The sequence below is a fragment of the Coloeus monedula genome, assembly GCF_965178545.1.
Source record: "Coloeus monedula genome assembly, chromosome: 3".
Classification (NCBI taxonomy): domain Eukaryota; kingdom Metazoa; phylum Chordata; class Aves; order Passeriformes; family Corvidae; genus Coloeus; species Coloeus monedula.
This window is the reverse complement of record NC_138783.1, coordinates 22,471,322-22,498,090: the sequence shown is the minus strand read 5'-3', so window position 1 is coordinate 22,498,090 and position 26,769 is coordinate 22,471,322. Positions and strand designations below refer to the sequence as shown.

Genomic DNA, 26,769 nt, shown 5'->3' with positions numbered 1-26,769 from the left:
ATAAACAATATATCAAAAGCCTACAGATTTTGGGGAGCATATAACCTGAAGCCAAGTTGTTCCACCAACAGACCAAACAAGAGTGACCTTGCAGTCTGCTGGATGATAAAATTCTGCGCTTTCTTAAAAATCAGGCACCAGTAATGCCTATTGCAGAGACATGCCATTTACAATTTATGCATATAGTTATGGTACAAAACTTCATTATTGAAATAATTACTATTTGAGGCTTTCACCTTTGAAACTTTCATCTTCTTTCAACCAAATTAAAGTTTTTTCTTAAGCCAACCCTTACATTAAGCATTACACTTTTAAAGAGGAGTCTGGAGAAATCAATATGCATCATGAAAAAATTTGTTGGTAATTTCCATTTAATATTACCTGTATGTCATGTTAACAAGTTAATGCCATGTGAAAACATCATCACTCACTGGTGTGTGGACTGTGGTCACAATACATGAAATTAACTACAAGGCCCAGATGGGTCCCATGTTTGACAGAAAATGAGACATTTTATATATTTTAACCCCTGTTAAAAGATGTAGGCAACTTGAGTAAGGTTCTGAAACTACAATGTGCATACAAGCATCTTACCCCATGTAGCTTTTGAAGACAAGCCAAGGAGCTCCAAGTGGAGACAAAAATGTGCCTTTCACGCTCTCAACAAAAGCACATGAAGTCTTACTCATATGCCAGGAAAAGGGGAAGATAACAGATTAGGGAACATCCTCTTGACATCCTCTTTCTGTTCCTGACCTTTGTTCTATCATATCTTCATCATCTCAGGAAACTGAAAGCTGCTAATCTGGCTGGTGTTAGTCTCTGCCTAAGCTGCTTCAAAACCAAAACACTCAGTCTCCCCAACCCATTCCAAGATTTCTGTAAGGTCAGAAATTGGGAGTGCTTGTGTAAGTCTCAACCCTCTATTCTTCTTTTGCCATAACAACTAATAACTCTAATTTTGCTTCCTTGTCTCAAGATTTGCTTCCAAAAATTTCAGAAAATCTACTATTATGTCAGAAAAGAGTATCCAGTCTATTTCTATAATATCTTTCTTCATTTAACCACATCTGTCAGTTACCTACCTTGACATAAATCATAGGGAGTGTCTGTTTGGCCCGACTATAATGTCTGGCAACTCTGTATACTGTTTCAGGAACATAGTCCAGCACCAAGTTGAGGTACACCTCATCTTTCTGAAAGAGAATAGAGAAGAAAAACAAATCAGCACTAGATTTGAAGCATGAAGTACAATTAAAGTGTTCAGAAAAACCTAAAGATAAGAAAGCTGTGGACATTTTTTAAGTCCCATCTTTAGCATGTGAACTGCCACGGAACTATTTAGGCTTTGCACTCGTGCATTAATACTTTTGTCAAACTTATGTTTAAGTCATATTAATTATTCTGGTCTCCAATGTAAGATATTTTTTGATTATAAATGGAGACAAGGATATAATTGTTCTGCCCAGTCAGTAATTTCATTAGGAGAGTATTTCAAGGTAACATCTGCATCATTATTTAAAGCGCCTATTAACTCCTTAGTCCCTTACCTGCCAAAACCAAAGAAGTGCAAATTTAAAAGTTCAAAACTCAGCCCCCAACAACAACACATCAAAAAAAGTTCAAACAACCTTCATCTTTTAGAAATGTTACTTTGATTTTACTGAATTCACAGCTATTAAGAGATTAAAACATATTAACCATTTGTAGACAGTAAGCCAGTGATAACATTTGTAACCATTCTGTTTACATGTATTTTGATGTCCCAGTTATCTTCAACTTAAACATATGAACTTATTCATGGCAAAAGAGAACAAGCCAAAACCAAAGTCTCAAGTATAATTTTTAGTATCTAGGATTAGGCTAGAGGTTCATGGGAACATAACACAGAGAAACAACAAAAGTAGCTTTATAATAAGGTACCTTGTTACATTATAAAGTACTTTATTATACATTAGCAAAGGAAAGAAGGAACAAAGAGGACTTAAATGACAAAGTACTATAATCATATAGTGCCTAACTGCAAAACTGAGAATTTTCAGCAGTAAAACAGGTCTTACAGAGACTTTTGATATTTTAATGCAGTCTTCAGTGCAAATCCTATCAGGATTGTGAATACATTTAATGTTGGGGGGTGGGTATAATTAACTATATCAGCATGAAAAATTATTTTTGAAAGCTAGTTGAATTAACTAGAAGTAACCTTTCCTGCGCCCGCTATATTATCAGCTAGAACTTTCTATAGAGAAAGACAACAGAGAATTTACATGGATGGAAACAGCACAGAACTCCCAAGTCTTCAACCAGAGTTCCTTGTCAGAAGACCTGCTGGCTATCCATACCTTAACACCCAAAGCTCATTTAGCTACAGCAATTTAATACTAACTACTGTGACTTGACCCATCACTTCAAGCAGAGAGTGACGTGTGTTACTCTCACAGTGCTCTGCTGTCCTGCCACAGCAAAGAGCAGCAGTCTGGTACACGGTAACACACAGGGAAATACACACCTTGAATACATATGCAGAGAACTGCGGCTTTTATGTGTTTTTAAAGGCTCAGAAATCAAGATCTCTGTTCACCATTATTTGACATTAAAGGCTTGTATTTTCAGGACATTTAATTGTCCTTACCAATACTTCCTAATAGACCAAGTCACCTTGCATGGCACTACCTATGTAATTCCTCCCTACAAAAAGATGCTCTTTTCTTAATATCGTTGCTTAAATGACAGTGGCAATAGCACACCACACCAAGCAAATGTCAATGGACCACCAACTTGTATCAGGTCTTATCATACTTCTCAAATACAGACAAGGAGCAGCAGCCTCCAGAGCCCTGCCTGTGCTGGTGCTTCTCCCAGTGCCATCCCAGGAACCAGGAACAATGTGAAGGCTTCTAGGGACGAGGCTGGGGGAAAGAATATTGTTTAAATGGATTAGAAGGGACAACCACCAGCAATGCAGAGGGAATACCAGATGGCTCAGGAACTCCACAGATGTGCAAATGTATGCAAGAAAAAACCCCGTATTTTAGCACTTACCCTGTAACAAGAAAAGGTCTTCCTTCCCTGACTCAAGCCCTTTCCCTGACTCTTTCTCACTTCAAATTCATCCACCACCTCTTCTTAGGTCAGAGCTTTCAAGGTTTAGTTATAAAATACCAAAAATAAATGTCTTAAAAAATCCAAAGTTAGCTTATGCCTGGTAAGGCAATCTGTAAACCATGAGAGAAAACAGCTTCATGAATATGAATTCTGTTTGCTTCAGCATAGATACAACCTGATGAATATGCTAAATGTCTGCCTCTCAGAGGATGGGAAAGTCTTACTGGTGACAAATCACTGCACTGAGTACTGTTACTGACACTGGCAACTTTGATGCAAGGATTCATGTTTCATGTATCAAAAAGATTTACATGAGAGATTAGAGGAAAAAAATGAGTAAAAACTAAATTATAGTGATTTTATTATCATCTTCTCATAGTACAAACAAAAGGACACATGTAAAACAGTAAAACATATCATCAGTAAACCCTCTCTACACTTCTTCACAACAGTGAGATTTGAGAATTACAGAACAACTCTCTAGTTCATATCATTTTGCTTTGCTTTTAGTGCCTCCATTTTTATTTCTAATTTTATGTTCTACTAAAAATGGGATCAGTTCAATAGCATGACATAACACAAGCACAAAAAACCTTGAGCTAGTTGAATCTTAAGAGATGGAGGCTTTGCTTCTGAGTTTTGATGCTGTCCACAGTACCTGTACAAACAGCATGAGTTTTGTGTGGCACTGTTCCTGTGTAAACATCTATCCCACAGAACACAAAGGCACATGAACACCTTTCCCCCCCATCAATTAACAAGTTTTGATGTACCACTTGAAGGACCCAGAACTTCAATATGCAGCTTCAATATGCAGGCTTACGCCGTTGGCCATGTAAGTGGCAGCATATTCCACTCCTACCACACACAACTGAGTTCTGAAGTTCTCTTAATAACTACTACAATGAATTAAAGATTATTCAAGTGTTTTGAGTGACATCCTCCTGATGTCACCTGGCACTGGTCTGATAAACATACAGGAAAGAGTTTTCACAAGCCCTTATCCTTCTCAGTGAGCATAAACTGGATGAAAATAATATCCAAGTTACCTGGATTCCCCTGAACAAGATTCAGGACAAGCTAGGAAGCAGTCACGGCCTAACAAGCTCAGAGCATGATGTAACCTGGTTTGCCTACCTCATGCATTCCTTCTAAACACATATTTTTCCAGTGACCCAGATGTATTGCAATAGGAAACAGGGTTAGCTCAAAGAGCTTGTAAAATGAGGCCAACTGCTCGAGGATCAACTGGGACGATCAAGGCTTATCTTTCCATTGCAGGAAACCTCACCACATATTCCACAAGTGACTTGTTTCCATACTGCCGTTTCAAAACTGCTGGTCTGGGAACAAACCAAGGTAACCCGACTGTCAGAAGTATCTCTGAAATGACTTACAGAGAACAGAAAAGTCCAGAGGAAGCTGCAGCATATGAACTACAGAAAGCAAACACAAGATGTCATTAAATAACTTTACAGACCTTGGGATTACTAGCTTTCTGCTGCAGGTCAAATGCTTATGTGTACTTATATTCTCCTGTGCTTGCTGCTAAGGTTATGACCATGTACACTTCGAAATAAAAAAGGGGAAAGGCAGAAAGCCAGATCCTGAAACCCAGGATCAAGTATTTTGTTAGGATTCAGCAATGCGGCTCATGTACCAGCAACTGCATCAAGTGCTAGAAGCTGCTTTTTGTCACTTGGCAGATAAATCCTCAGTTGACAAGCATTGCTCCAAAATGAGCCACAGCAAAATAACCACTGCTTTGCCATCAAACTTCTCTGTGCCATTCAAGAACCACCAATTCAGGCACTGCTTCACTTTGGTGGGAAATACTTCATACAAGTAAATAGTAATATAGCCTATACCATAATAAGAGGCATGAGAAAGACTAGGACACAAGAGCCAAAACATTTTACCAATTTTGGTTTTTTTCTTGTGCCAGAAATTGGAGACAAAACAGGACGAAAGTACTTGAGCATTACACACAATGTGGCTGAGGACCGAGTGAAATTGAAAACATTACCTTACTGACAAAGGAAAGGTTGCATGGAGGTCTCAAACTCCACTTTAAAACTCCTCTGTCTTTCAGTCCTCATAAGTAATCTGTTAAAAGCACCCTCCAGTTGTGCTTGAGGCCAATATAAAGAAACAGCTATTGAATTAAAATAAAACAATAGCAATTGAATTCAAAGATTCACTTTTCTAGATTGTTCCTTGCAGTGAAAGTTAAAATATTGCTTCTCTATGATCATTCCCTACCTTAACAAACCTCAAATTGATCCTGAGTGGTTTCTACAAGCTTTTGTTAGCTTTTACTTTCATGTATCAGACACACTGCATTTACAATGGGCATATATAAAGCAGCAACCAATATTAAGTCACAGTCCAACTAGTTCCCCTATTTACCACCATGATGATAGAAACCAGGGGGGTCATACATGCCAACATCAGACTGACAGCAAAAGGAAAATTCTTACTCTTAAAATATGACAGCATCTAGTAAGACACTGGGAAGTACTCCTGAACTGTCAAGGCCTACCTAGAATCTAAGGAAAACTTCTCTGAACATCAAGTAATAGGATAAAAAGGTTAAGAAACTGTTGTGGGTGCTCTCTCTTCTAGGGTGACTATATTTACTGCTCAGCATTTGGAAAAAGTGATCAACATGCTCATTTCAGTTTTGATCTCCTGGCAGATCAGTAACAGCGTGACAGTGCTTCTGCTGTGGTTTGTTGATGGGTTTTCACTTGTTTTCGATGGACTCCACCTCATCAACTGTATGAGCACAACTGAGAGGAGATGAACAATACAAGAGTTTCTTAAACTAACTTTGCATTTGGAGAAGCGAAAGTGGAATTGCACTCCGAAGAAACTTGCTTTATATGCCTATTCAAGCAAAACGCAGACAAGCCATATGCCTAAAATTAAGTAATATGCCTCCAAGATGTAGTTCTCATTATTAAAATTATCCCGAGGTTTCAGTATTACAGCTACATGAGGTAAATAAACCAGTAAGTTTACTCAAGAGGATGTTTTCTTTACTGCCATATGACAGCACCCCACTGATGATGTTCTGGAGGTAGGTGCTGCACCAAGCAGTTACTGAGAAGATGCAGCTATGCAAGGGTTGTGTCAAAAAGCACCTGAGGGATTTACCTTTGAGTTGGAAAGCAAGAAAATGCCTTTCAGCATTTCGTGCAGACTATGCCTTTTTTGAGAGTGCATTATTTGAACACTAGAGTGTCAGCATGAGGTAAAATATGCCACTCACCCTGACTTAAGCGTTCAGATTTAGACAACACAAAAGGTTCAAAGTCACACAGTTTTTGCCCTACATTCAAAAAAATGTTATTTTACTTTTCTTAAAGCTACAACCACCACACACTTCACACCCCTTTATCAAGCACCATGCAAGACCCACCTTCCTTCTCTTATCTTGAAGGCTGACATTGTACGTTAAAGATACAAAGACTTTGGACACACTTTCTAAGACAAAGCAAAAATTTGCAGCCTTCCTACTCTAACTACTGAGTAGACATGATACAAAAGAAAAATTTGAAAATGCAGAAGGTGTGCAAGCTGACCTTATTTGTATGAAGGAATGGTGACATCCAGTGGCTATGTGTGTCTGTTTTTACTTTCAGTTTACAACCACATCTATTTCAAAACAGAGCTTTGGCTGATACCAAAATAAAGGGACTATAAGCCCAGAGATGTAGTTGCAGTTTCACACAGATAAACGCAGGGATGTAAGAACAGTTGGAGACTCAACTTCAGTGTTCAGAAAGATACCAATACTTTCTAAGAGTACTGCAAATGTTGGGCAAAGTATCTCCTTTCCTAGTCCCTCACTCTTCGTGACTGAGATCTGTCCCAAAACTTCTGTTCCTATGCCTACTTGTCAAAACTTGCCAAATTGCTCTGTAAACACTTGTTACTCTTCAGCAAAACAGTCATGTTATGTAGGTAGGAACTGCCAACTGGATCAGTTGTGATGGTAGCATAAGGCCAGAAGCCAGCCCTCCCAATAAAATTCCTATTTAAGAACTTTCTTGGGACTTGTTCAAAGCCATCTGGTTTACATTGTCTACCTCTGATCAATGAAAGAATCTAGGTTCTTAGGTGATGCACTAAGACATTCTTTGTCATTAAAAAAAAAAAACAAACAAAAAAAACCCCAAGACATTTTCTGACCTAGTTTTCCCCTCTAAAGAGAGGTTACCATAAAGGAAAAGGTAACACATTAAAATAATTTCCTAGATGATTCTTGTTTATTATTGCCCTGTGAAGTCCTTAAGCTTACAGCTGTACTTCCAAGGAGAAATAATTTCTATGAAGTTGGAAACATCTGCCTAACATCGAAAAGGTGAGACTCAGCTATCGTCTTTGACATGAGTGATCTGTGGATATCTGAGCCCCAGCTCCCAAGCAGGGACTGTGCCATAAACTGGCCATAAATCTGTTGGAAGATGAAAACTAATAGATGATGTTCAGATCACTGGACTGTCCTGCATACCTTGTGATGGAAACAAAAAGCAGAGTCTTTGGAGATCCACTGTTTGCTTGACTGTTCACTACCTTCCAGAGTGAGTAGGAATTTCTGAATCAGGATATATCCACGACAAAAAGCCAGGCAAGACAACACACAGCAATGGTTCAAACTACCTGCCTGCCTCAGGACAAACAACACAAGCTGCTTTCGTAAAGCCTATCCAACACTGAGAAGATGAGAGCACAAGCTAGAGCTGTCAGAGGAGTGACTTGAGAACAGAAGAGCGACCAGCCAGATGTACTGGATGGCTCACTGGTCTAGAGAGACATCTCTGAGCTTCCTGTTTTCACTGCATGCACCTCCCACACTGAGGATGATCTAGTCACTGCTGCCTACTCTGCTCCTGTGAAGCCCTACCACTACAGCAGATAAAACTGCTATTTCTAATAACAAAACCTACTCAAAACCAGAGACTGCTCATAACTACAACTAAGGAAATTCCCAGCATGTTGCGAACCCTAACAGCAGTAACTGATAATCATTATATGATGACTGGTGCCCTTTTTGAAATGAGCTTGGCAGGCCTCAGGCAAGGACTACAGAGATACCAACATCACAAAAACTCCTCATAATTGGCATTAATTGCTCCTTTGTTGACAGCACAGAAGATCTGCCAGGGATTGAATGAATGGTAGTTATTAAATTCATCTCTAGTGATGGCCCTTCAGCACATTACTAGGCTGGTGCAAAGCATTCACATAGACTGTCAGTGCAAAATTTGGCTCAAGGCTCTTTTAATTAACCTTTTTATGCAGCACCTCCTCTTTAAAAAAAAAAAAAAAAAAAAGTTAAACTAAGAAACCAAATGGTTCCTGTTTCAACAGTGAACAGAATGGATGATCCTTACACCAGGAGTCACCTGAACACTCCTGCAAGAAAGAATGTTCATATCTCTCTGAAGGTGGAGGATATAAGAAGGATATGAACTTAAATAAACACCAAAAGCTTGCAAATCAGACAGTTGCCCCCTTCTTCCAAACTTCTTCATTGCAGTTTAATACAGTGCTGCCAAAGCACGAGATAGTGCACAAAAGCTTATAGATGCAGCTCAACGTGTATCTCCTGCATTTTAAACTTCAGCCTAAGTCTGTGGGAGTAAATTTCCATCCTGAGTCTTCATGGACTTTTGGCTACATGCCCTTATTGCCAAGGATAAATAAGACCTGACATCAATTACAGCATGCAGAAGGGCCAGCTCAGCCTCCAAAAAAGCATCGGCATATTGCCTATTTGTGATCTCTCTCCGCTTCCACTTGTGCTTGACTCCTCTGAATACTAAGCCACCTTAAAGAAGAAAAACTAAAGGGACATAACCACAGGTGCAATTACTCAACAAAAATTTTATTTACTTTTACATGATTTGATGCAGAAACAAATGCCTCCAGTAACTTTTCATCCTCTTTTGGACACAAGTATGGATCAATCAGTCTATTAAACACTCAAAAATATCCATACAAGCCTGGCAGTTATGAAATGCCACAAAGACCTAACCAGAAATAGTGAGGGATAAAAAGAGTGGAGTTAGGAACTCTTTTCAGGTTTTACACAGCCTAAGTAATTTTACTTGACAGCCACTGATTTAAGAAGTTAGGTCATTCTGTAAAACATCAGGGAGTACTCTAAGCAAAGGAGTCAGAGGAATTATTGACTATATTCATGTTTCCCCTGCCTGGAAACATGGCTTGAGAGGTTCTCAGCAGAATTAGGCTAGAAAGGACAGGTGGCAAGACCATCTCCCCCTGCAAATGTAAATCAAGACCTACATTTTTGTATCATGCTAAATGCGAAGCAGTTCCTGAAATTAAGGAAATGTAGCAAAAATCAACCCTGAAATATATGCCTTCCTAATACAGTCTGATCTACAGTGGAAAGCTGACAGGCAAACCAGGCATCTTGTTCCAGATCTTATTCTAAGGCATAATACCAAACCTATCAAACAGTGGAGCTGGCTAGCCCTAAAATCTTGCCCATTTTCTCCAAGAATTACCTTGAAAACCATGAATCAGAAATACAGCATGGAAAAGACTTGTGACTATTTTCACCAGGAAAATCTTTCATACACAATTTAACCCATTATTTGGTTATTTTTTCTTTCCCTCTGGCTCATTCCACCAGATATAATTAATTACACATTTTAGATTACTGAAAAGCACATTACAGCTACAAAAGTCAGTGCCCTGCTATCAGATATCTCATACAGCCTCAAAAGAAGAAAAAATCTACTCTGAAAAATTCATTAAGGAAGAGACTTTTGAAAAAAACTGGGTTATCCAACAGGTCTGACAAATGTCTGTAAACTTTCAAAAAGCATGAATCAAGGAGGAAATAGTTTATAGCAGAAACCTGAATGCCAAGCCTGTCAACTGTCATCTTAATATAAATTACATACCTCCTTTGAGCTCTTTTGGACTAGAAATCATTAGTCAAACATGATTAATATGTAGTCAGTACTCAGAACAACTTTTTATATCTATATATACACATAAAGGTAAAAATATATGCGTGCATGTATATATATACACATACACACTTTGCCATATAAAGGCAATACAAATTCAAAGATGCTCCGACAAGAGGGAGTCATCCAGTCACAAAAAAGAAAGGAAAATAAATCAGCCAAAGCCATGTTTGATGCACCATTTTCATGTTGCTAAGGCTTGATGGCTTTTGTCAAAAGCAGGAAAGAAGTTTAAGCAAATGGGAGACATAAAAAGGAGAGTTCATCACAAGGAAAAAGAAAAGATAGGGAGCTCAAACCCTTCAACCAGTTCCACAGATAGCCTGCAGAAACACCTAATGGAGAGCTCCAAATATCTATAGACTAGGGCTACAACTTGGATGCAGCTAAGGAATGGTCTTACTAGCAAGTGCTTTTTAGACTTGTTTTTCTATTTGATACTTTTCCAGTTTTCTAATCAAGAATGAAACCCTGCTTTGCTAAAATGAAGCCAGTTTTAAGGTTTCCCAGTGTCTAAAAACACCTAGCAATTAAAATGAACTAAAGTGACTGTTAGGCACATGGCTGTCAAAGAGTGCCAGTCTGACTGGATTTGGAGAAATCCTTTGCAGTATCTCTAAATCAAGACAGATTTAAGTTTCTTGGACACCGGCCCCAAAAAAAAACAAACAAAAAAAACAAACAAACAAAAAAAAAAACCACAGAAAGAAAAGTCTCTGGGCTTAGAGAAGCTGGTGTCAAGCACCAGGGAGGAAGGGAGAAGTCCAAGCAACATGAACAGGTGGAGTAAGCACAGTGGCATGAAAATCTTTATGCAAAAGAATGGTTGATATATAAGTATCAAAATTTCATTAAAGACATCAGCAGGATTAGTTACCTCTGAGATTTTCCCATCACTGCTAGACTTAATTATCACAAACACAGATTAATGGCAGAGGATTATCAAGTTCCTTACAAAGACAGTCAACAACTGCAAGCCCAACTCATCACTAAACATTTTCTGCTACACAATTCTTGGATTTTTATATTACTCTTTCCATTGGACTTGGTTTCAATAATCAGTTTATATAAACCTCTGGGGACGTATCATCTGTATCTGCAACTGCTTCCTACACATCCTTCCTGGTTACCAGATGGGACATTACACTCTTCTCCCTTCTCCACTCCCCAGACAGAAAGTTTTATTATGAGGGTAATACAAAGGAAAAGATGTTATTGCTTCGCAAAACTGACAAAAACATAAGAAAAGTTCTCCTTCCTTCCCACATAAACTTCAGCAGAACACCAACTTGCTGCTGTCTAGAGCTTTTCCCAAGCAGCAGAAAAACTCCAGCCCCCTTCCTCCTAGCAGAGCACCAGTCTGCTACAAGGCAAGAACAACAGCCTGTTATACCTCCTAGTCCATGGAGGAAAAGCTGTGGCAAGCTGCTGTGCTAACACGCAGCTTGTGTTTGCTACAGCTTCTTCTGCAGGTGTTTCCTGAGAGCTGCAAGAAAGGGCAGGAGTCACGCATGCTATCACACAGTTATCTTCACATGCTGCCACCTACATGGAAATACTTGCAAGCCAATTATGTGTCATTTTGTATTGAACTGCAAGAGACCTTGCAACCTGAACTGCAGCATTACACTGCTCATGTTCTGCTGGGTGTGTGATGGCCCCAAGGACTTGTACCCATTTGTCCTATTTTGCAACAGCGTAGCAGTGGAAATCTCAAAGGTACAGAGCAGAGGCATGAAGACCAAAGAGCAGCAAATAACGTGGAAGAAAACTTTTCATTGAAGCATAAAGATTCACTGGCCATGGACAGAGACCACATTTTTAAAAGCAAAACTAGTGCTGCCAAGAATCAGCCATGTGGAGTTGAAACAGCAGAACGGAAAATCCAGTCTCAAGCTCAATGTCATTTAAAGGTTTCCAAAAGAGTTTTTCTCAAGTTACTGTTAACAAAAGCTCCTGGGACAGAGTTCTGAGCAGTTTTAAAACTCACTGTTTGCAGGAGATTTTTGAAAGCCATTAGATAAGGCAGTTGTCTTCTGTTTGTCCAGGAAATTCTATTTCGCTCCAGTCAAGTTACAAGCTGCTTAAAAAAACCCAACCAACCAACAAAAAATCCCAAACCCGCCTTCACAGTATTTTCCTTTTTGCACTCATGCTACTTGAGGAATTTCTGTTTCTGAATAAAATACAGCTTAAAAAAATGACACCGCACTACCCACAAAACAGCCACAGCTGAAAATGCTTGTTATCACCAGCCAAGGGCAAGGAAGGAAAAGGGAAGTTGATCAAAAAAATAATTCAAAACCCCTAAATCATATTTCTCCTTGAATGCTGTGGTTTTGCAAGCTTTCTATAGGCACAGGCAAGGTACAGGGCCAGGTGCCCCCCAAAATACCTCTCAGAGAGGCATCAGCAGATCTCTTCCAATTATCCACCTGTGCACTGCACACGACTGCAGTGCCCTGCCAAAAGCAACTTATCCTGGAGATGTCAGCTCTTTTTCTGGCTCCAAAGACCATGAAATGGGTGGGTTGCCCCTCTCAGTCTGCTGACCCACTTTATGAACCTGCAGTTAACAGCCTGCCAGTAGCTATCAGCTCTCATATACAGCCCTTCACAGCACTACAGACAAGTGTACCAGCATCTGAAGACAACTAAGGACGCAATCTGCCTTACAAAATGAACATAATGGCAGCATTTATATAAATTATCTAAAAATTACATACATATTTTTAACAATATATAGAAAGATCAGAGAAAATTCAGAAGATCATCTAGCTCATTTCCCAACCTCACAACTTACATTAACTCCCACATAGACCACAATGACTTTTTTTTTACTCCATGGATGATTCTGCTTTAAGGGTAAGGTTGGATCAGATGCCATCTTGAAGTCCATTTCATCCTGAATTCTCCTATGGTTTATAAAATGCTGATACATACTTAGATAAGGAACGCATTCTAATTTCACATTAAAACTAAACTTTGTAAGCCCTTGTTAAAAGAACCAAGGAACTTTTAAACCTGGACTGAACGAAAACAAATGTCAGTATCTACTTCTTGAGATTTATTAAATCCAGCTATTCGCTCTCTCTTCTGGAGCACAAATACTCTGACAAATGCTACAATCACATCATCATATATTATTCTTTCCTCTGGGCTCTGAAATGCAGCCTGTGTCTGGAACAGATGCACAAGGAAGGGGGACAGAAGCATACAAAGACGGGGTCTGGGAAAAGTCACATAAATGCTTTAAATCTAAAATTCTTAACACTGAATCCTAGAAAACATGTATCTGCACATACAGGAAGGTAATGCTAGAACACATAAACAAAGCCCAGCTGTGATCCACTAAATTAAGAAAAAGGCAGTGCATATGCAAATCTGCTGCATTCCTGTTGTATTTTTAGTGTAACACTGCTCCTTATGCACCCCACACTTCTATACTGAAAAACATCTGCTCCAGTATGACCTGTTGGGCACCACTATAGCATTTGCTCAGTGTTATATGTCTAGTATCTTCACACTTCTGTCTCTAGACATTCAGACAGGTCAGTTATACCCCAGACAGTTAGCAGGATGCATTCCTTTGTTTTTCGTTCTTACCTTCTCTCCACTAGAGTAGAAGAAATAACGCAATCGGACAATGTTACAATGATCCAACTTTCTCATAATCTGGAGCTCTCTGTTCTGAAACAAGAGAAAATCAAACAATTAGAAAAACTTTCTGTGGAAAAAGGTAAAGTACCATCATGAACACTTTAATATACAGATACAGAAGTTGACAAACCAAAGAAAAACAAACTTGGAAAGAGGCAACAGCTTTCACATGTTCATTAGTATTTATTGCAATTGCTTTATCATGGAGAATATTGCCAACTTTGAGTACATCTTCTCTCTAAAATAAACGTCCACAAATCCATCACATAATCCAAGAATTACCTATTTGCATTATCAAAGGGTCAGTGGTAAAAGGCAAGAAGACATTAACTTTCCACTTTTATTTTCTGATCTTACAATAATACAGTGTATCAACCAGAAGGATAGGAAGCCTATCCCCTTTGAATACTGTAAAAATAATGCAAACATTGTAAAAGCAAACATAACATTTCCACCTACACTCCCATCCTCCTCTACAGTGCAAGAGAGGTTTGTAACAAAATATCTTTTCCTCTACTATTCTTTTTGCAATACCAACAAAAAGCACCTGAAACCAGGTTTAGACAGACAGAATAACAGCCTTATTTTCCCATTTTATATCAACCCGAAAAAGCTGTTAAAATCAGTTCATCACATGCATGATAAACTGGGGACTTTCCTGCAATATCAGTTATAAATGAGGCCTGAACAAATGAAGGATCTTATAGCCTGCCAGATAAAAACAAGTGAAGTTTTGAATTGCAGGTATGAATAAAAACAAGCAAGTAAAATTAGCACTGCTCTGTTTGTCACACTTCATTCCACAGCTGTTGCTACAATACTTTTTTCCTCTAGTCACATTTACACATCACTGGTTTTCCTTTCTCAATTAATACACAATCTGCAGCTACAAAAATAGAAGGTATTCCACTTTTTACTTTGATCACAGGATTGCTAATCATACAAGCTAAACTAGCAAGAACCAATACACTAGACTAATTCACTGGCCTTAACTGGTATCATTAACTCTGGCCAAGTTCAGGAGTATTTGGGAGGAGAATTCTTTAGCCACCACATATTTTCACCCTTAAATGCACAAAGCTAACACCCACTTTATGTAGTGCTGCTGTCAAAAGAATGATTTCAGATTCTGTGTTATCAGAGGGTCACGTACGGTGTCTGTCACTACAATTAATTGTTACAGAATGCCACAAGAACCACCCAGAGCTTCTAACGTGAACATGGCTACAAACTCCGCTTTTAATTCCTCTAAGCCATGTAGCCTTAAAAAAAAGAGGTGCTAGATACAATGCAGTATCATTAATCCTATCAACCCTGCCACCCGCTGACTGAGAAAATACTTCAGTATTAGCCAGCTCTTTACAAACACGAGTGACATCTCATACAGTCATCAGTTAGCAATTACCCAGCCAGTAGCTAAGGAGAACACAAGTCCCTCCCTGAGCCTGCCCAGCCTCTGAACAGATTAAAGCCTAAGACTGCTCAGTGCATACCAAGACAGGCCTATTTCTACACTGAAAGATGAAGAGAGAAAGTAAGAGAAAGCAAGGAGAGATCACTGAGGCTTTCATGTAGTTCCTGAGATCTTATGGAGTGAATCTGTGAAAAAGGAATACAGGCTTCACCACATAACCTCGTCAATATGCCTCACATCTCACAGAGAAAAGCACGCTCCTGGTAGGAACAGGAGCTCACATATACCCCACTTACTCATTCTTTATTAAATGCAGTGAAAAATAAATCAATTTTGGGAGTCATGGCTGGGGTTCCTGTGCTGCATAGCACAAGGCAAACTTCAGACCAACAGAATCTCATCCACTTGTCTTGTGCAAACCACTGCTGGCCCAGGGGTATCTCCCTGGACCTTACAACATGGGGCAGATTTTAACTAGTGAGTCAAAGCAGGGATGGCTCTAGATCCCACTGGTTTCAGAATCCCCTATTATGACAGAAAATTAATTTCTCCAGTTAGCTTTTATGGCACTTAAGAGTGTTACTACAGGACTAAATCTAACACTGCAGGTTCTAGCACCTCAACCAAATTCCACCAGCATTTCATAGCCCAACATATAGCAAGTAATTTCTTCTTCCCTTTCTCATACTGACTGTGAGATGGGAATAATACTTTTTATCTCATGGATTTACTGGAAGAAACATGAATATGCTAAGCATTAATGTGCAAATATTATTTTGGCAATATCTCTACCAGCTTCTTAAAATACCCATACATACTCTAAGTCAGGTTATCGCTTCGTATTCTTTAGATAGTGTGTACATGCTGATTGGATACACTGGAAAAAAGAAATCAGCAAAAGTTATTCTAATGCTAGGCTGAAGTTATATTTATACTCTGGTATCTCATCCTAGTGCAAGCACAGTCTCTGCCCACTGTGATGCTTTCCACTTTGATCCACCTCCTTCGGCTCTCATCCTGACCATCTGCTACAGCTGCACAAAGAGTGTTTCAAGAGGTGCTAATATCAGGGATAAGTCATAAACCAGTTACACAGTAACCTATATCTTGCATCCTGTGACTAGGCAGAAGGAAACATATCTAAACTGCAATCTTAGCCAAACAGTCACCTCAGCTATCTTAAAACCAAGCTGATTTCTAATCACCACTCCCTGGTGGAGTTAAAACTGGAAATACTTGAACAGTTGCAAACCTCAAATTGGATATGGCAGGGAAACAGCTACTGATGTTCATGTAAAAGAATTAATTTTTTTTCAGATGAATACTTCCAAGTAGGCTCACTTTATCATACACTTCCCTGTATACATCTTAAATAAATAACAACCTTTTCACATTATGATGTGGGCTATTAAAAACCAGTGCAGAAATGCATGGAGAAGAAGGGGAAATATCAGATTATAACCAGAGAACCTTTAGTGAAATGAACAGCAACAGACGTCATGCACCAAGTGCAAGAGACAAAATGCATGTCTAAAGACAATGCAAACTAAAATCATTTCAAAACATGCTGATGAGAAAGGCTGACAGCGCACGTTCAAACTACAGGGTGGGTGAAAACCTAAGGCTCATGCTTGTCCTTAACTCATCATTTTTGTCTTCCAAGAAACATGGATGCTAAGTCAAAAACTCTACGATGAGGGAGTTATTGTAATTTCCTGTTCTCCCATCTGTTCGACATGAAGGAAAGGGTTTAGTTTTCTAACTGAACGAGTGTACCAGGCCTGGTAAGCACTGTAGAAAGCAATACCCTTCAGTGCCAGCCTTGCCACAAGAGAGGACCTAGCAGACATCTGATCCCACCAAAACGTGCTGCTGCAGCACGTGTTCCTTTGAGGAGCCACAAACCAAAGGGACTATGAACGGATTACTCAGCAGATTTTCTGCAGTTCGATTTCTTCATCTAAAATAGATTTCTTTATCCAGAAGGCAAAGGCTGCTGATGCAGACTGCTTTATGATCAGTGCATTTAAGCCCTTCACTAACTACTGAAGCAAATCCCATGTGACAAAACCCTGTTCATCACTTATGAAAGTAACTTTCCTAGACCAGCCTGCCTCTTATCTGTTCATTATATTGAAGAAAACTGGTTGCTCATCAAGGTTGAAGATTTGGTTAAAGATTGCCAAGACATCAGATTTATAACTTCAAAGTACAGCTAATAAAGTTCGCGCACAAGGATTCATGCCTTCTCTCCTAAGTTACAACCCCAGTTCCTCAGAGCTGTGCTGCAGGTGACACCATACCACCAAAGCAAGGTCATTTCTGCCTCACTACTGTAATCTGCTATTACAGACTAGGATAACCATCACTCCCTGCCACACACACTCCCTTTCCTCCTCATACAGGGAGTTCTAGAGCTAAGCCAGTTTGCATTCCTCACTCCTACTCTGATTCTTTTCCTTCTCCCTGTCTCACACCCTCCCCCCATCCCCTTCTCCCTCCTCTCCTTACAGCAAGGGATAAAATGACTGGATCATCAGAGATGAGGCTTTATAGACTTGCAAGTTCCTGAACTGAACTAGAGCGAATAAAGGTGAAAGGTTTTGTACAGCTCATGTCAGCCTGATGTTGTTAATATACATCCATTGAAGTGGTGAAGTATCACCAGGATCCAGTTCAGAAGAGAATTCCTCAGTTTTCTTAGCTGAAGGGCATGCTGGGTTTTAGTTTTTGTTTTTCTTCTGAAAAAGAAGAAAAACCTCTTTAAAGTCTCGGCAAGGTTCTTTGAGGGTTATGTTCAGTGCAGATGAAATGGGAGAAATTAGGAATTTATATTTTTGCTTTGTGTCACACCAAGGACACAGCCTGGTTATTTTGAACAGATGAAATTATGTACATCTTGAACTTTCAGAGAAGATACCTTTTAGATGGAAAGGCAGGATAACCTACCAGTCTAATTCAACAAGTACCTTCAGCATCAGACTTCTTGCTTAAATCAAGCAGGACCAGCAACTAATGTTAATGCTTATTTTTGCACTTTTGGAAGTAATTGTTAATATTCTTGGTGTAATACCTTCAAACGATGAAGCTCGATACCTTGCATTCTTCTATCAGATTGGAAAAACAGCACATGGAGTGTAATTGCATGAACTGTGGCATTACAGATGGATGGAAGCAGCACAGGTAGAGCCAAATTTCTCAGTATACACACATATTCCTGCTCTTGTATATGTCATGGTTACTGCTTCCTCCTTTTCTCTGCTTCTACTTCTAATCTTCCCCATCCTACCACATTTCTTACCCTTCATAAAGGTGTTCCCACAGTGAACAGCAGGAAGAGAAAGCCATGGGCAAAGCTGGGGAAGAAACCAGTTTCCAGCAGGAGGCATGAAGACCGTGATGAAGCAGCAGGGCTTGCTTTTCCCCCCACCCTGCTTTTCCCACTTCTACACCCAGAATGACTTGTCACGTCCATTCACCTTCACCTGCTGCACTGCTGAGCCTGCCCCAAGAACAGGCTCAGGCCGAAACCTTGACAGATTCAAAGCATTTTTCATCCAGCAGCAATAAAGCTCTTTATCCTGACCCTCTTCCACCACAAGAAAAAGGCTGGACTCCAAGCACAGGGCAGCAGGCGCATACTGACAGGGCTTTCAGTGTGATCCTAGCCAGCTACTATCAATGCCTTGCAGAGACAGCTGATTGCACAACAATGAAGCCATCCCTCCTAGACTAAGCTTTGCAAAACCTACCAAAACAAAGAGATTGAAGACCACAGAGGATGTCATTGAAATAGCACCTTCAGGTTACCAAGGGGTAGTGGGATCACAAACCCCAGCATATTTAGCATATTTTCACTAATATTGTTACTGAAGCTCCAATCCTAGCCTGTGTGGTTTGTCCTAAGCTTAGCAAGACAGTCTGCAAAATAAAAGGTGTACCATATCTTCTCTAAAAAGAAGTGGCATGACCCATTCCTCCAAAGAAGGATGTCAAACACCATCAATCACAAAACTGCTTTTAACACTGTCTTGCTGTCAGCAAATGTATTACAGAAACTACTCTCTCAGAACTGACTTTCACAGATATATGATAGTTGAGGCATTTTACAGAATACAGGCCAATTCCTACATCCATCCTGCCCCAAGATCTCACAAATACATTAGTGCTTGGAGGAAAAAGTAGTGCAAAAGGGCCTTAGCTACAGAAGCCTTGGCTGGGAATCTGTCCATTCTGGTCATCAATAGCTACCCACCCATGTTAAGCCCATTTTTTAGGCAAGCAATTTAAAACAGAGATAAATGTCAACAGGGATCAGAGTTTTCCTCATTTACGTTTGAGGCGTGGATTCCGACAAAGCCCCAGTCTCCCTTTCCTGCCAGCCACAGCATATTTACAACACCAGCAGATCTAATTTGGGGTGGTCTCCATTTTTAGCACATCTGTTAGTCTCAAACTCACACAATCATGACCTTTATTCCAAAAGCAGAGGACAGTGCCAACAAATAAATACTATCTACTAATTATCTGCATCTATGACATACCAAGAGCTGTAATGCCACAACACCCACCACCCAGTTCCTGCTGTTCCATCAATTACTGTAAATACTTGGAGCCCAACATAAGTCCACGTACCCTGTCCTGCTGCAACCTCTACCCATGTCTAACACATGCATGTGAACAGAAGCAGTTTTGAGGGCTAGCAATTGTAGAAACACTCAGAATTTATAATCCAAAAAGTCCCAGAAACACAGAACAAATACTAATTTATATACTGCTGACATTCTCAGATTCCCTAGGGAAAAAAAAAAAGAAACAAAACTAAAACAAAAAATGGTGATAGCCATCAGCAGTTTACAGTTCAAATATAGAATTGCTGCTTTAAATACTCTCAACCTCCACCCCTTCCTTATATCTCTTCCTGCTTGCCATTCGCAGGAATCGCAATCCTCATACAAGGGAAAATCCGAATAATGAGCGTGTGTGCACTGTGCTACGCAAGGGGCATGAGCAGAGGAAGCTGCCAGGGGGTCCAAGATACAGAATGCTTGTGTATGCACTTCTGTGCAACTCGCTGCATTGTGGTTGCATCATGCTCTGTTTTACTACATAACCAGAAGGCATCAAAGGCACCAAACCCAGCTATATCTTGCTACCAAGATCCACAACATTGCCACACTTTTCGCTATTTTTCATCCTGTGAAAATGGGATAATTAAGATCCTGAAGCACCAAACGATGGAGATGCACAGCAAGGCTGCACCAGAAAGTGATCCTGATACGCTGGCCTGCAAACCCCCAGAAACGAATCACAGGCACAAAATGCTTGCCTCAGCTGTATTCTGTCCAAAATTTATTACTGAGCACAGCGACCTTCAGCCTTGGCATGGGTACAGAGCAGGGCAGAAAGTATCAGCTCTGAAAGTTGCAGCAGCAGGCAGGACCTGCCTGAAGAAGCCAGTGGGCAGAGTGTGCTGGGCTGGAGCCAGGCCAGGGCAAGCTGAAGGCGCAGGGTTCAGGCAAGTGTAGGTGGGGCCACCAGCGCACTCCCAACCTGCAAACCCGTGATTTATTAACAGCTCAACTGAAATTAAAGAGCAGGCAGGGGCCACAGGAGTCAAAAATATGCTTTAAACTAAAGTTCTAGAATAATGAGTGAAACAAAAAGTCACATAGCTACCACAAAGGCAGGCTAGATTTCATTAGCCCCTTCAAAACTAGACAGATTTGAACCACAACCATTCAGTAATGAGTGAGCTGACAGGCATACTGGATGAAAATTTAACAAGGTGTGTGAGGTACTAACACACACCTTGTTTTCACCCTGTTAGCTCCTTCGATTCTATTACTGCTCCCAATAAACTCAGGCATTACATCCCTTCTCATGAAGAGACCACGTGCTCTCCAGTTCCTAACTCTTCCCCTAGGCAGTCAGAAATGGCAAGTGCCATATTATGTCATCTCCAGGCTGCTCTCTCCAATGCAGAACACAGTCCCAAGCAGAAAACTTTATCTTCATATAGCTATTACACATAGTTTCCTATTACTGGCAACAGAAATGGCTTATTTGTGTTCTTAAGAGATAAAACAAGCCTTGATCTCTCCAGGGAGAACAGAAGAAAAAAATCTTTTCTTTCATTCCCTTCCTGTATCTCAGCAGTTAATTGAACAGTGGAAGACAAATTCATTAGTTCACTGTTGCCTCTTTGAATGGTAGTGGAGTTTAAGAGCATCTCAGACTTAATATCATCTCTAAATTTCTTCCAACTTTGGAAGCTTGAGACTAAACTTAGAAGACAAACTGATTTCCAGCATCACATCACTTCTAAACCACAGCCTGATACTTACTACATCATTTTTAAGTGGTTGTTTCAAATACTGTGACCGGATGAACAGCTTGGTTTTACACTTCCATTCTACAGCATCTACTGTGTTCTGCTGGCAGCAAGTCCAGATGCAAGAGGGATTGCAGTACACCCAAGTTAGAAAAACAGAACTAAGTTTGAAACTCAGAGATTGTTCAAGTACTTTATAAGATTGAAATAAAGTGCAGAAGAATAATTGAAAGGAAATAATTTTGTAAAAGGCAGGCCTATGCTTTCAGAGATAACAATAGCCATTCTTCTTCAGTGCAAGCACAGAGGATCTCTGTTAAAAAACTCTTACAGTAAAAATCCTTTTCCTTTCATAGAAATAGCCGTCAGATTTTTCCTCATGTTTTGATTTTTCACTCTTCAACTAAGAAGAAAGTATAAAAATGCCTGTAACATCAGTCCTCAGGGAGTCTGCAACATCCACAGAACCTTACACCTGCAATCACAACCAGAACAGGTTGCAATTAATCTATTAATCAAATAAGTTCCAATCTCCCACAGGCATAAGACATTCACTGGGTTGCCAATCACATTATTAAACATTAATGAAATGTTTTATTACTCCTGGCCTTCTCTTCTTACCTATGATGTAGCAGATGCTTCATGCAAACAGATTCCAAAGGACGTGCAAAACAAAGGTAATTTCTCCTCACCCTCCAAAAATATATTTATATATTTATTTATCTGGGGAACAGGTAAGTGCTGCTCCCAATATTTATTCTTCCTTTGTCTCAGGCGTATTGCTACATGACATGAAAATGCCTGATGTTACAAGTCATGAGGGGCTTTTATTTCAATCCTAATTACTCCCTCAGACCTGAGAGGCAACGTTCAAACTAGAAGACAAAAAAAAGGGAAACAGCAGGTGAAGACTGAGCTGGGAGCAAGGGGAGAGTGGAACTGGCAAGTGGAATTAGCCTGCAGATGATTATTTGCCAAACAGAATAAATTTTCAAGAAGTACAATTTCTTAATAATGAGCTCCCAGATAACTAAGCTTTTAAAGGGTTAACCATTCCCTGCTGAATTCAGAGGGAAGTTGGGCAGCTGCTCCTCTGGGGCTGGGGGAATGGGAGAGGAAACTGGCTCAACTCCAGCAGTGAAGTTAAAATTGGAACTTACGCTCTTTGCCTTATGCATATATACAATAAGCTGTTCTCCCCAAATTCATGTTTGCTTCTCCACCCCCTGGTTTGGTAAGTTTGTCATGAGCAGATAACAAAATTTATTAGCTACTGCTGTAACTAAAAAAACCAACCACATGTGAGTATCAGGTATAAGATAAACCTAAAATAATAAATACCCTACTAAATCTCAGATGATAGCCACACATGTAAGAACGTTTCAACACTCCTTCATAGTTTTATATATAAAAACAAGTCAAGCTTCCCCAAATACGTATCTTCATATTAAAAGGCAGCAGCACATTCTTCCCAGAGCTGCAGAATAATTTCACCAGTTGACCTTTGCTAGATACAAACAACCTATCATACACTTGGAAAAGGAAAGCCAGCTATGTCAGAGTACAAATTCACTATAAGCTGTTGAAGAATTAGTGTTCCAAGTTGGATAAAACAGGTTATCAGACTTCTTGCTTGAGGGGTTTTTTCCTTAGTCAGCATTAGTACTTTCAAACATTGTCCCATTTTTCAAGAAATCATTTCCTTTGGCAAAAGGGTGTCACAGCACTAAAATGAAAAGATCAGGAAACCTTCACATTCACTTCTAGCCTAAACTGCCCCAAAAGAAAAAGTACAGAGAAAAACAAGTTTTAGTAACTATTTGCATAACGAGGCATGTTTTTTAATGACAAATTTAAAAGCAGAGACACAGCACTATGATTAGCTTCACAATTTAGTCACATTAAAAAGGAATAGAGATCTCCCAGAAAAAGAAAGGTGCAGAAAGAAATTATTTCATATGTCAGGTGAGCACTATGAATTTAAAGTGGCACACTTTAAGCAGATTTCAAAAGGCTACACTACCACCTCATGGGCTTCCAGTTTCAGAGTTTCCCAAGCACCAGGTCCAGCTGGACCAACACAGGGCGGGGACAACCTAACTACCATGAAGCCCAGTCCTTCTTCACCCAGTAAGTGCAAAAATCACAGAATCACGGAATGGTTTGGGTCAGAAGGGACCTTTGAGATCATCTAGGTCCAACCTCTCTGCCGTGGGCAGGGACACCTCCCACTAGACCAGATTGCACAGAGCCCCATCCAATCCGGCCTTGAACACTTCCAGGAATGAGGCATCCACAGTTTCTCTGGGCAGCCTGTTCCAGTGCCTGACCACTTGCACAAGGAAGAATTTTTTCTTAACATCTCATCTAAACCTACCTTCTTTCAGCTTAAATCCATTCCCCCTTGTCCTATCACTACATGCCCTTGTAAAAAGTCCCTCTCCGCATCTATTGTAACCTCCTTTAGGTGCTGGTAGGCTGCTCTAGGATTGCCCTGGAGCCTTCTCTTTTCCAGGCTGAACAGCTGCAACTCTCTCAGCCTGTTTTATAGGAGAGCTGCTCCAGGAAGCTTTGGGAGTATCCTGGCTTCCACCTTGCTTCCAGAATAAAATGAGAATTTGCACATAACTCTGTAGCAAGTAAATGGAAGAGAACTGCTAAAAATGAGGGACTGAGGGAACAAAGATGACTTGGTCAGATCAATCATGTTGACACCACATCATCCAAAGGCTGGTCAGCAGCCATCACCAGATGCTTCCAAAGAAGTTCCTAGTCATCTGGGACCCTAAAACCTGAAGACATGGAAATTTAACCTCTCTTTACTGAACTTGTAAGTTGTTTCCAAAAATGCAGTTGTAGAAGAGGCTCAATGCAAGTCAATCACAAATTATTTCAGAAATTGTTTCCTACACCACCTACCACCTTTTCAATGGACTATGCATTCTTTTGTTTAACATACAGTGCTAGAGAGGATTCTCATAGATTAATTCATTAAAACATCTACCGTTAATAATAACGCAAGGTGCAAAACCTTCACTGACCTTGCCATATACTTCCCACTGCAAGATCTTACTTTCATTATTTAAGAAGATCTCCCACTACACACATCATGCAGAATAGACATGCTGTCGAGATGACCTGGAGTTGAGTCATGATCCTGCCTCTCTACTCAGCTTCACTGAGGTCACATCTGGAGTGCTGTGTCCAGTTTTGGGATCCTCAGTCCAAGAGAGACATGGAGCTCCTGGAGTGGGTTCAGCAAAGCACAACAAAAATGATGAAGGTACTGGAGCATCTCACTTATGAGGAATGGCTGAGGGAGCTGGGCCTGTTCAGCCTTGAGAAGAGACGACTAAGAGGGGACCTCATCTATGTAAGTAGCTGAAGGGAGGGTGTCAAGAGGATGGAGCCAGGCTTTTCTTGGTGGTGCCGAACAGTTGGACAAGAGGCAATGGGTAGAAATGGATGGACAGGAAGTTCCGCCTGAACATGAGGGAAGAACTTCTTTACTGTGCAGTTAACCACGCACTGGAACACGTTGACCAGAGAGATTGTGGAGTCTCCCTCACAGGAGATATTAAAGAACCATTTGGAAGCAATGCTGTGGCATGTGCTCTGGGATGACACTGCTTGAGCAGGGAGGCTGGAACAGATGACCCACTGTGGTCCCTTACAACCTCACCCATTTTGTGATTCTGTGAATTAATTTCCTTGCCCCACACCTAACCAGTGAAAATGTCTTTTCCACATTTTGTTGAAATCAAACTCTACACAAAGGGTGCTGAGAACGTTTTGCATTCACAATCCCAACACTATGAAATAATGAAGATTACTGCCTGCTAAGGATGTGGTACCACCTGCCTTGATTATGTAAGCAAGACACTATCACTCCCTACACATCCTGCACACCAGGTTAGGTTAAGACAAGAGTCACCGTATCTTGTGCTCACTGTATACTTACACTCAGGAAAATTCAAATAAATTTTAAAGGTGAATCAGTTAAAACTTTCTACATTGTTTAGTTGGACAGCTGAATTTAGAAAGGTCTCAGACACATTTATTTCTCTTTCCAAGTTCATTATCTACTCAAGTCAGCTACAGCATTATCACCCACAAGCAGATCCATGCAGAAAAGCCAGTAGGACACTATACCACAGCTCAGTGCTCCACCAGGAAGGGACTTTCTACTACCACCTGCACACAGCACTGTGCTTTTGGACTGGGTACAGGCTGTTCCCACTAGCAAGGAGGACTCTTTCCAAGAGATACTCATCAGGTTAAATCTAAACAAGAGTCCTTGCACTGTTTATCCTTCCTGCTAATTGATGGCCTTCATGCTGCCACAGAAATTGTTCAATGAATACACTGACACTGTTACGCCTCCAACACCCCAGGCAACCCTCAACATGCCCTAGTTTTCCTTATGTCTCATACTACTTTCTTGTCCTACTAGATCTGTTAGCCCTGCGTGAAAGCAGATAACCTTTATGCCTGTTATGCAGTTACAGAAACAGAGTCATTGCCTACCAGGAAATCCAGCATACTATCTGCAAACCTTGTCCTTTCTTGCCCTTATGTTGACTTAATTAAAAAAAAAAAAAAAAAAAAAAAAAAAAAAAAAAAAAAAAAAAGACAAAGATAGCACCAAGTTCTTGACTATTTGCTGTGGCTCTTCAAATGCTGATTCCAATCAACCTGCTGTGGTTTCCTGCACACTGGGAAAGAACATTTCCATTCTGTATGTTCTCATACTGCTGCTTTTGCAGATATCTACATGACAAGTAGATAGTGTTAATAAATCCAGCATAATCAGGGAAACCCCAGGTCTCACAGACAGGCAACTCTAGTACAGGTTACTGTGATGTTGCACTAACAAAAGAATCTAACCTAGCAAGAATATAGAACCACTTTTTAAAAAACTACAGAGCTTCTAACACCATTGCCTCAACTGAAGATTATTACCTGTTGTTGTAAGCTGTTACCACCTTCTAATTTAATAACTCAGAATTGCTCACTATTTATAAAGTACGTTCAGCAGAGCACTACAAAGAAAAAGTATTCTCATTTTTTAAAATTCTTCAGAAATCTGTGCTCACCTTAATTCGCCTGCTCTACATCCTGTTACTCCCGCCAGACTTCATCTGAAATGTGCTTACGAAGTTGCTCAGCATCAGAAAACAGAGCAAGTCCATCCACTTAAGACACTGAACTGAATCTTCCTAATGTTCCCTAGCCCATGCACT

General features: G+C 40.1%; 1 protein-coding gene across 1 annotated transcript in view; it reads right to left on the bottom strand.

Annotated features, from left to right (window-relative positions):
• GSK3B (glycogen synthase kinase 3 beta) overlaps positions 1 to 26,769 on the bottom strand; it is a 149,655-nt gene that overhangs the window by 56,066 nt on the left and 66,820 nt on the right. The window contains exons 3-4 of the mRNA XM_082278654.1: positions 13,725 to 13,808; positions 1,086 to 1,196 (exon numbers count right to left, since the gene is read on the bottom strand). Of these exons, the coding sequence (XP_082134780.1) occupies positions 1,086 to 1,196; positions 13,725 to 13,808 (195 nt within the window). The remainder of the gene's footprint in view (positions 1 to 1,085; positions 1,197 to 13,724; positions 13,809 to 26,769) is intronic.